General features: G+C 38.2%; 1 protein-coding gene across 1 annotated transcript in view; it reads right to left on the bottom strand.

Annotated features, from left to right (window-relative positions):
• The window catches only part of AK5 (adenylate kinase 5), a 98,062-nt gene that overhangs the window by 68,526 nt on the left and 17,442 nt on the right, over positions 1-12,094 (bottom strand). The window contains exon 6 of the mRNA XM_054384252.1: positions 6,175-6,366. Coding sequence (XP_054240227.1) covers positions 6,175-6,366 — 192 coding nt within the window. The remainder of the gene's footprint in view (positions 1-6,174; positions 6,367-12,094) is intronic.

The raw sequence follows: 12,094 nt of genomic DNA, 5'->3' as shown, positions 1-12,094 counted from the left end.
GCAATGGTTTATTAATTATAGTCTACCATGCTACAGTTTAGTGTTCTCTCAACTCCCCTATATCTGATGGGAAATAAATAAAAGAGTTTTCTACTTAGAATAATTTTACATCTAGTAACTTATCCAAAGGTCAGCGAATGTCATTTCCTCAAGCCTTACCCTACAGTTGTTAAAGGCTAGGTAGTTCAGAGGAACAGGTCTATAATGATGAAGAAATCAATATGTTGTCTAAAAGAGAAAGATATCGTGAAATTGACAAAACAATATGTAAGTTTTCAGTTTTATTTCTCAGCTGATTCTTAAGGAATTCTCTTAAGAGTAATTTCTTTTTTAACAGCACTTTCTAACCAGACAACTATGTGCTGGACTAGACCTTCAGCTAGCACAGCCCAGTTTTCTCCTGAAACACAGTTTATCTAGGCTGGGGTGCTAGGTGAGAGGGTAGGGAGAAGGATTAACTCTTTATTATTTGAAACCCATGGCACATTTTTTCAAAGCCAGCTAGCTCTCTCTTAGGACAGCAACCACTTTAAAGGACATTAGTTACCTTGGGATTAGGCTTTTTTCTTTCTTCACCTCATTTTTCATTATTATCTATTAAAAAAAAAAAAAAGAGGGAAACCCTTACAGATCAGTGCTAGAAATGCTACCATACTGCTTATTCAGGGGTACCATTGCCAAAATAACAAAGCACCTAACAATGATTCTCAAAGGTGAATGATATGAACCACTTAGGTATTTTTAACTGGACAGCAATCACTGCCTAGAAGTTTGCATACACTGACTATTACTACTTTTAAGTTCTCTACCCATGACCAGATCTCAATAGTAGCCTTCTTCTATTTGACATGGCTGTGTACATGTACCAATTGTCATGAGCACTTGAGACCAAATACAGTAACATGCTAATATATTCATCTAAATAACTGCTAGGTGGCAGGAAGGATATGGGGATGGATTAAACTACATTCAGGACTGAAATCCTCTGGTAAACATTGGAATACCTGCAGATCATCTAGGCATGTACATTTCCTCCCTTTTATAATTTAATATAACTAATATCTTGCCCCCCTGGTAATCTGTGGCTTAATTACTGTCTAGATAAAAAAATACATAATGTTCTAAACTTTTTTGGAAGTCACTGATACAATAAATGCTAGCACATGCATCTACTTACAGACTCCCATGTCCAGTGCTGTGATTTCCATTACTACTGTCTTGGTAACTGCTGAAATTCTATTTGACTTAAATCAGGTTTTGACTTGTGAAACCTACTGACAAACCGCTAAAATATTTTAAACACAGACTGTATTAGTGATAATATCAGATATTTACTTTACTTAAGTAAGTTTACAGATCTGTTCAATCTGAACAACAATCCAACACCTTGAATACTTCAACTTCATTATTGCAAAGAAGGACTTTTTCAGAAAGGACAGAGATATATCTTCCCATTTCTCAGAAGTACTGGTGGGGCTCTCAATTCTTCCCTTGAAAGCAGAAACCAGGATCACACTGAGAGCAGGGAATACCATGCACAGACTGAAATCCTAAGGCAAACAGAGCAGCAAACAAGTACAGGCTCTGCAGTGTATAAAATCATTAAAAGATCAAGAGGAAAATTAAAAAAAAAATACATCTAAGCAACCTAACCTAACTTTGAAATTAACAAAGTGTTCTCTAATTCTGTTAACTTCAGCAAAATATGTAAAAACCAGTATGGAATAACTTTGGGAATTCAGATTTTTTTTTTTCTTGCTTATATGGTGCCTAACAGTGGGCCATAATTATATCAAATGTCTGCTCATTAATCGTATTTAGCTAGCTTCTGGTGGTTTTTTTCCTTCTATGGGTCTGTTTGTTGGTAAAGAACAATGTATTTAAGTAGATGTTTAAAATCTGAGTTGTGGTTCTAGAATTTCAACTCTTCATAAGGCAAATGGGTTTGTTTCTTTCGCCTGAGTAGAATCATCACAGTATCACAGTGTCTCAGAGGTTGGAAGGGACGTCAAGAGATCATCAGGTCCAACCCCCCTGGCCAGAGCAGGATCACTTAGGGCAGTCTGCACAGGAATGCATCCAGGTGGGTTTGGAAAGTCTCCAGAGCAGGAAACTCCACAACCCCCCTTGGGGAGCCTCTTCCAGCACTCTGCCACTCTCACTGTAAAGAAGTTTCTCCTCATGTTGAGGTGAAATCTTCTATGTTCAAGTTTGAACCCTTTGTTCCTTGTCTTATCACTGTGAGCCACCCAAAAGAGCCTGGCCCCCTCCACTTGACACCCACCCCTCAGATATTTATAGACATTGATCAGATCCCCTCTCAGTCTTCTCTTCTGAAGACAAAACAGCCCCAGGGATCTTAGTCTCTTTCCTTCACAGGGGAGATGCTCAAGCCCCCTAATCATCCTCGTGGCTCTCTGTTGGATTCTCTCCAGCAGTTCTCTGTCTCTCTTGAACTGGGGAGCCCAAAACTAGACACAGTATTCCAGGTGTGGTCTCACCAGGGCAGAGTAGAGAGGTAGAAGAACTTCCCTAGACCTGCTGGACACCTTTCTTGATGCATCCCAGGATCCCATTGGCTCTCTTGGCCACAAGAGCACATTGCTGTTCCATGGAGAACTTGCTGTCCACCAGCACTCCAAGGTCTTTCTCTGTGGAGCTGCTTTCCAGCAGGGGAGCCCCTGACCTGTACTGGTGCCTGTTGTTATTTCTCCCCAGATGTAGGACCCATGATGCTAGGAAGAAAAAATGCCTGAGGTTTTGAGCTTTGAAAAGCAGTGACAAGGTGCAGGTAGGGATTTAAGAGAAATGTAAATCCTTTTTTTCCCTCCTGGTCAACACTGACCTTGCCTGACCTTGCCTCAAAGACTTACTCATCTAGGAATCAGGCTACTGTAGAACCCTGTCTAGTTCTTATGCTGCTCTCATCTGCATAGTATTTCAGTGCCTTCCAGGTTTGATGTTATAATCAGCAGGATGATTTTCTTTCCTGCTTCCTCCTTCTGTAAGGAAATAGCATGCACAAGTGCATCAAATACATGTAGAAGTGTTCATAACACATGCGCATTATACAGATACATACTAGTAAGGATAGGTTGAAGATAAAAGGCTTCCACTAGGAAAAGGTGGTGATGAAGACCGCAACAATTGTTGGATCAAATGGCTTCCTAAGAAAAACTTTCCTAAAAACAGCTTTCCACTGATGGAAAGCTAGGAAAATTATATGGTGGGGTGTTTTTCAAAGTCAGAAGAAAGTTCAAGTTCATAAGTGAAGACGACAATGAGATCTGAGCCATTTGGAGTAAGAAAAAAATCTGTTATCTCCATTCATGGTTCCTTGAAGAAACAGGACAGGAAGCTGGCAGAAACATACTTAGATTTCCCATCAGACAAATTAATTTCCAACAAAATCAGTGTATGAAAAGAAATTACATTGTCAGAAGAATGTTAAAACTCTATAGATAATACTGCTCTGTAAATCAAGCACTAAGGAAAAGAACAAATGGTGACAAAATTACCATTAAAAAAAAAACACTTAAAAGCTTATAACTTGCTCTAGTAGTATATATATTTTCCTGTGCCAACTCAGCAAATCTCCTCTGTTTCAAGGTTATGTGCTTTTAATAAATGCTCCATTGTAGAATTCTTCAGTTGCTTATTTGGTCTGGAGTATGCATGCTTAATGTCTTTCTATTACTCAGCTACTCCTTTTGCTCATTTATCCCCCACCGATTTAGTTCCCTTCAGCAAGTGCAAAATGTTATCTTCCACATGTAATTAAGTCCTATGGAAAAGAGGTCTGCCACGTATCTTCCTTATCATCATTCTAGAAAGTGATCCTTTTGTCCACTGGCTATGACATTACTCATGCATCTAACTCTCAGGGCTTGGCTTTACTAAAGCATCCTGATTTTTTAACAAGGGAAACACAACTGCACTGTAGCAGCTCTAATGACAACTGAACAAGAGAGTCTCCCTTCCAAAGCCTAATTTTCTTAACTTTCACACCACTGTAGATCTAGAGTAATTTCTAGGTTTCTGTGTATTATCACACTTTGAGTAGATACAGATATAATCAAGGAATAAATTCAAGTCTGACAGGTTTTTTTTTTCATATTAAAGACTTTTCTTTTTTTTTACATGGTGCTGTCAGTATTTTACAAATATGCTATTTCCCTGTCCTGTAGTGGACACTAATACAATGTTACCATTTCTGTACCTAAGAAATTAAATACCTAAGGTGAACACTGCAATTTAAATTATCTTTAGAACTCACAAGAAACAGAGCTAAGAAACAGAAAACAAAACCTCAATAAGAAAACTATCTTCTGTTTTACATGCTTCATCTACAAAGGCACATTTTCCCTGATGATCATAGAATCATAGAATCAGCCAGATTGGAAGAGACCTCCAAGATCATCCAGTCCAACCAACCACCCAGCCCTATCCAATCAACTAGACCATGGCACCAAGTGCCTCATCCAGTCTTCTGTAGAACATCTCCAGGGATGGTGACTCCATCACCTCCCTGGGCAGCCCATTCCAATGGGCAATCACTCTCTTTGTGAAGAACTTCCTCCTAACATCCAGCCTATACCTCCCCTGGCACAACTTGAGACTGTGTCCTCTTGTTCTGCTGCTGGTTGCCTGGGAGAAGAGACCAACCCCTACCTCGCTACAATCTCCCTTCAGGTAGTTGTAGACAGCAATGAGGTCACCCCTGAGCCTCCTCTTCTCCAGGCTAAACACCCCCAGCTCCCTCAGCCTCTCCTCATAGGGTTTGTGCTCCAGACCCCTCACCAGCTTGGTCGCCCTTCTCTGGACACGTTCCAGTACCTCAACATCTCTCTTGAATTGGGGGCCCAGAACTGGACACAGTACTCAAGGTGTGGTCTGACCAGTGCTGAGTACAGGGGAAGAATAACCTCTCTTGACCTGCTGGCTACATTATTCCTGATACAGGCCAGGATGCCACTGGCTCTCTTATGCTTCTATAGCAAGAGCACTTGTAAAGGCTATGGAAATGTCTTTCCTTCTAGTCCTCTCATTCTTCCAAGCAGAGTTAACCAAAATTCTCAAACAGAACATATATCCTCTGGAGAAAACAATGCCATAATGTCATGGGATTTTAGTTCTGAAATTCAGAGAGATGTTGAAGGCTACCAACATCATTAGATGACTTTACAATTAAGGATGCTTTGGCCCATTGTGAATCTGACCAGCACACAAAATTAGTCATATTTGCTGTGAGAAGAACACACCAGTGCCAACTCCCTAGGTTATTTAGGCTATCAAAAGAAAAAAATTAGGCCATCTGTGCTTTTGCAGTACTATATATGGTACCAAGTTCCATGCTCTGTTAACACCAAACAAAATATGTCATTTAGAACAGGTCAATAACTCAACTGTTGTCAAATACTCATTGAATTTGTCATCATTATGCACTTAAATACTTCAGCAGTACTTGCTAGGTCTATTTCTAGAAAGTACTTCTTCCATCAAGTACTGTATGAATGCAGCTTTTGGTATGTCCTGTGTTTAGAAGTAATTTCTCTTGCCTTAAATATCGCAGAAATCCATATTCTTACTGATATCCAAGTGGTGCAGTTTCCTTGTCATCAAAATTTTTATGTGAAACAGTAAAGCTCATAGGAGACCACATAATAATGCACTTTTAAGCAATGATGATAGTCTAAGGACATTTTATTTACTGGGGTCAGTCAACAGCCATATGTATTTATTCCCTGAAGAACCTGTAGTGATTTAATCCAACCCAAGAGACGCTTTGTAAGAATGTAATTCTTTTCTTCTGTCCTTCCCTCTCAGGACCACCAACCTAAAAAAACACATGGCTATTTGCAAGGGATGAAAATCCTGGCACTTCCATACAAGTCATTCCTCAACAGAGGGTTTGCTGATAGGTGGTGAAGCAATTTATGCTTGTGACAAAGAAATGAGATGGTGCTTACCATGTCATCTACAGGCACATGAATTTTACTCCAATACTGCATTTTGCAGAGAACAATCTTTACCACACTAAATGTTAGCTTTCAGTCACCATTACGTATACCAAAACCATAATTTGTCTAGTCTATTTTAAAGCAAAAGGTCTAAGAAGCCAAGCATAACCACAATTATAATTACACTTTCAGAGGTATGTGCCAAAGAACTTACTGTGATGATTAGCCCTTTTTCCTGGAAATATTTAACCAATGGAACAACGTTCTGCTTGAAATTCATTAGTCTTCTTTGAGTGGCTTTCAGGTTATCATCAGGTCTCCCTTGCTGTTCAGCACGCTTCAGCAACCTTTCTTTCAGTCTTTGACTGGAACATGCCAGAAACACCACCAAATCTGGGGTACAGATCTGTCAAAAGAACAATTCCAGTGTTTGTAATTAAGTTGACTACTCAGCACCACAAGACTCAGCAGTTTCATCACTAGATGAGGCCCAGCTATGCTCTGTTCGCATACGTTGGAACTTGAGGAAGTCATTCATTTTCTGTTGTCTTTTGGTTTTGTTGGTTTGTTTTTTATTTTAAGGGAAATTTTGTAGGCTTAAGGAGGGGATGGATTGTCTTAGGTGCAGGTTAGTCAATTTATTTCATCTGGAGTGTCAAGGAAAAAGTTTAATGAAAAAATTTTACCTCACTCCAGAAATCTTCTTTAAACTACATTCATCATTTGCATACCAGAAGATTCCCCTAGTCAAAATTAGCATCTTTAAAAACAAAATACAAATATCTCATATTTTGCAGGAAAATGATTGTATGTTTTCCATCTAAAAAGCCCTTGAGTGAGGTGGTATTTAAAATCTATCTGCCACTATGAAGCTAACTAGGACAGGTAAAACCACAGACTTGTTCCAAGATTCACAGTTTCTTAAAACACTTTGTCTGTTTCTCCAGATCTCACCCAAGCTTCAGTGCACTTTTCAAGATGTTAAGTGCAGCAGTTAAGAGGATTTTAATTTCTTCAATCTTTTTCAGCTGTGTCGTGAGCACTGTTTTATGTCACACCCACACTCGCATTAAAGTTCAGGAAGTACAGACTTAGAGCAATGAGAATATTTGGCAGGGGGGAATTTTAGCTCTTACCCAGTTAAATTCTAGTTGCTCTTACGGCTTTCAGTGTTTTTCATAACTTTTGGTTATGATATCATGCTATCAAAGAGTTATGAAAGAGATACTTCTTGTGTTTAAGTGGGGGAAAGCAATGGTTAGCCCCACATCCTTAAGAATTCTGCTACATGTTCACTGGCAATCTTTAGAGGTCACCACTATTTAGTATGTGTAGTAGAAAAATCCTAAGTCACAGAATCATTAAAGTTGGAAAAGGCCTTCAAGATCATTTTAAATTGTAAACCTAACACTGCCACCTCCAACCATTAAACCATGTCCCTAAATGCCACATCTGCACATCATTTAAATACTTCCAGGGATCGTGACTCAAACACTTCCCCGGGCAGCCTGTTCCATGCTTGATGAACCTTTCCATGAAGAAATTTTCCCCAAATATCCAGTCTAAACCTCCCCTGGTGAAACTTGAGGTAATTTCCTCAAGTGCTAAAGTTGCTCAGACACTTGATTTAATGGGGTTTTTAAATCAGGTTACAAGTATGTATTAACCATATTCACAAGATCTGACTTTGTTCTTTCCACTACCTGGTTGTTACAAAGAAATGTATCTCACTTTAGAGACTCGTCTACAAATTTTTTTCTCACTAGCTTAGTGTTGCCTTTTAAAACATATTAAAAATATCTGTAAGAAACATTTGCAATGAAAATAAACCCTACTGTACTGTGCAAGTTTTTATCTGTTTACAGATTAGAAAGGGTTTATTTGTTCTCCTACAAGCACAAAGTAATTTCTGCCATCTTTTACAGACCTGAACAAAAAAGTTCATATTTTAGTTTTCATGAATGTTAGTCAAAAATTATCTTACTTTTCTAGAAAATACATAGTCCAGTTGTTACATTACAAACTATGGTGGATGTTAAATTGACATTTTCCTCATTATGTTTCTTACCTGCAAAACAATTTTGTCTTTGTTCAGCTTGATACTATGTAAATTTGATAATCAAATTTGAGCTATACAAAAATGGCACCAAAGCATCTAGATGTATTCTAACTACTACTGTGTAAAGAAGGCAATGATTTACATCTTGATGTTCATTATACAGTTGTTATTAACACACTGCTATTGAGGGCCAGAATAAACCAATTATGCTTCTGAATACGCTCTGTATCTAGGCTCCTGTACCCAAAGATGATAAATTGCCTAAAGAAAACCATATACAGTCCAGAATACTACGTGGTCTAGAATAATCAAGACTTCACAGATGGACAATCTGGACAATTAATGACTAAGCTTAAAAAAAAATAAAAATCCTGTCTAGCTGGGCTTCTGTCATCTGAGGGAATACAACCTGAAGGACAGTCTGGCCTTTTTTCCTGGCAGACTGATTCTCCTTCAGATTCTTCTGAAGTCAAAAGAAACAAATACAACTTCTCAAAACTGGGGTTATGATAATTAGCCTTTACAAAGGAGGCCACTGACAGTAGGATATGGAGATGAGGAAGCAGGAAGTGGCTAAAAAGCAGAGCCACTTTTCAAAGAATAAAGGACAGTCTGTTAAGCAGCAGCAGCAAGCAGAAAGGTGGAGTATATCATTACAGGAAATTAAATAGGATTTTAAAGAGAATCAAATTATGTTTTGCATACATTGTAGATGTTTGGAAACATGAGGACAAAACCTACAAACAAAAATACTAATTGTGGCAAATTTTAGTAAGTTTCTAATAGATTTTGAAACAGTTAACCTTGTAATCTTTTTGAAAACAGCTGCCAGTGGGAGAGATGCTCTTGTCTTACCTCTAACACATGTACTTCAATGTCAACAAAAACAGAGTAACTTTCCTTTTCAGGCTATTCTACATACAGAGTTGAGAGAGTTATTCTATTCTTTCAGGGGATTAATTATTTATGACAGTTAATTTTACTACCACATAACAGCTTTAAGGCACATAATTATTCACATGAAAGACTGCAGAAGTAAGTTTCTGTGTTAGGCTTTCATGCAATGTGGACATTATTAACAGTAGCTCTGTTAAATGATTCATTACAAGCAGAAGCATAATGAGGAATTTGGAATTTATAGAGCATACAGTAGTAAAAAACTCCAAATTATGACACAGATAGATCCAGAATGAAAATGCTTCTGATTTCCAAGCCATAGAACCCTAAGGTTATGGAACACTATCTCATGAAAGGGATGCTCCTGGCAGCAAGATGAGCACAGAGGCGTCTCAAAGACCATTGTGGTTATCCAGCTGACTGGAGCTTCCTAACATACATTACACCAGGACTCAGAAATTATAACTGCAAATCAGGGATGTAGTAAAGAGAAGAACAGAAGTAGTTTATAAAAGTGAGGTGTTTTGTTTAGTATTTTCATTTCGTGAATCTTGGTAACAGTGAAGAAAGATCGTAAGAAATCTTTAGATGCTCCAAGATGCAGCTGGCCACCTCACTTTCAATGCTTGCCCCTAAATATCTTCAGGGCTAGCATCTACCATGTACTCAGGTCTGTGAAGTCATGCCAGATCTCCTCAGTATAGGACTTAAGATCTGTGTATCACATAACTTCACACATAGCATCAAAATTTAGAGTACTTAGAATAAATACATTGCTCATGAGAGTATGAGCCCTAAAGGAAAAACAGGAAGGAGACAAAGGGAAGATCTCGTGTTTCACACAGACATGGGAATGCAGCTTTACACAGCCCATCTAAGTTATTCAAAGAAACTGTGGCTGAGTAAGTGCAGCCAGGGAAGGATCTGAATGCCACCATGACACCATCAGATGTGCTGGTTCGTATTTGCTCAGCAACCTTAAGCTGCACTGGCTTCTGAGGTCAGTTCCTTTTTAAGAATATGGGAAACCATGCTCTGAGCCTATTTTTTTTCCTAATTGTAAAATGAGGATAATAACAAGGTACACCAGAGTAATCACTGTAGAAGATTAATTAATTGGATTTTAATTATTTCCTATTGCATTTTAAAATGGAAAATTGTCTACAGGAGCTGAATGCTGTTGCTATTTTTTTTTTAACTAGCAACAACAACAATACAACACAAAAGATACTACCAGAATCCCAGGAACTAAAACTACTTTTTCCTACACTCTAGCTCTTGTAATTCGAAATATATTTCACTCATAATGATAAAATGTCAATGAAAACACTGGCTTAAAATTCTCAGTTCAAGAAGCCTAGTTTCAACTGAATTATTGTCTCAAGTATCTTTAAAAAAGTTGAAAAACTTTGGAAAAATTCCAGCCTATTTGAGGTCAGAATACAAAGCAGATTCTGATTATGTGATGTCTCTATGAATTAATCTTTTACCTGCAGAATATGCATCTTTATTATCAGAAGGTATCTGGAAACAAGCCTCTGCTTGGTTTCAGATGCACAAAAGGGTAACCTCTCTTCTATACCCACAGGTATACAGATGTAAAAGCACTTAAAATAGCTCTCCTATATCCATTTACAACCTTCAGGCTAAACCCTTGAAATGTTACTGACATTTCACTCATGTTTTCATGAACCACTGATTTCACTTACCTCAACTGCACCTGAAAGACACGCTTATAAATACTTCAAGTTGGAATGTAACAGGCTAGTGTGAACACAGGGACATCTGGGATGGCTTCTCTAGAAATATACCTAGTCCTATGTAAACATGAGTACAAATTGCTTTTTTTCCTAACAAAAGGGGGTTTATAACTGACTAGTGGGGTAGGGGGGAGATCTTTTTTTTTTTTAACTAACTGTTGTTGAGTTTTATGACTAGGGAAGAAGTTTTATTTCAAGACTCAGCTTGTAGAAAAGGTGTACAGCCCCAGAACAGATTGAACAACTGGTTTCCTTCATGCTAATTTCCCATAGCACACCTACGTTGTGCTGAAGGCAGAGGGTCTTGTTATGTCCAGAAATGCATGCAAGGAAGGACTGTGGAGCTCAGGGAACTCAATGTGACTACTAACTAGAACTCAGCAGAATAGTCTTTGCCTATGGGAACAGACAAGTTTCTGGTTATTCATAACCTTCTAAATTTTAAATGAGACAAAGAGCATATGGCATCAGCTCAAGATAAAACTGGTGGGTACATCCTCTCATTTTTCAGAATAGCATTTGCTACTAAGTAAATCCTACTCTCACTGGGTCTGAATCTCCTTCACAAACTAGAAGAAGGAGAAAATTGAGGGTAATTCTATGCGAGTTGGTGATGTTATTGATGTAAAGCAGTATAAGTGGAAGGATGGTCTCTTATCTCAGGGAATATTTTCTGCATCTCCTCTTGTTAGTGAGAGTAGTGTGCTTGTTTGCTAGAAATTAGACAATTACACTCTCTCATTATTCCTCATTAGGCAAAAGATGAAAATTCTCTGTTTCATAATTCCTGGTATGTTCTACTAGATACTCCTGAGAAAACTTAACTGACAGCTCATGAACAATTGTCATTAATTTAACAGTGCATTTTATTCTAATTGGTAAAGGTTACTAACAGGTTAGTTTATGTACATTGTATGGGTGTTCTCCCTTGTAACTACTGATTTTCCTTTTATATTTCCATCTCTTCTGGGTTACTAGACTATTTGCATAGATTTTTTTTCTTGCAAAATCATGTTGTCAAAGAATGACTCTTGCTGATGGAAATTTTCCTGGTGACTAGTTTTGAACTGTATTTACACTGCCCAAGAAATAAGCTTCCAGCAAATTGCCCAGAGTACATAATTAGGCCCCCTAATCGTTGACTGACAGGTAGGTATCTTTAAGAACTGATTCAGATCTTCACTTGTCTAGGGCAGCCAGCTGACAGGAATCTCTGTCTGTATGAACACTAATGCTAATGCTACAAAGAAAGATGTAAGGTTCAGAACTGATCAGCAGGCACTTCCATCCACTCTGAATTCAGAATATCAGGTCCTCTTCTGATGGTTAAGGACCAGCAATAGATGAGCTCTTCTTTACCTAGTTTGTCTAGCAGCGAAGAGCTTCCAGGGCAGAAGACAATGATAAGACCATTCTAA

The sequence above is a fragment of the Indicator indicator genome, chromosome 10 (genome assembly GCF_027791375.1).
Source record: "Indicator indicator isolate 239-I01 chromosome 10, UM_Iind_1.1, whole genome shotgun sequence".
Classification (NCBI taxonomy): Eukaryota; Metazoa; Chordata; class Aves; order Piciformes; family Indicatoridae; genus Indicator; species Indicator indicator.
Note: the sequence above shows the minus strand (reverse complement) of the source record. Positions and strands in the feature narration are given on the sequence as shown.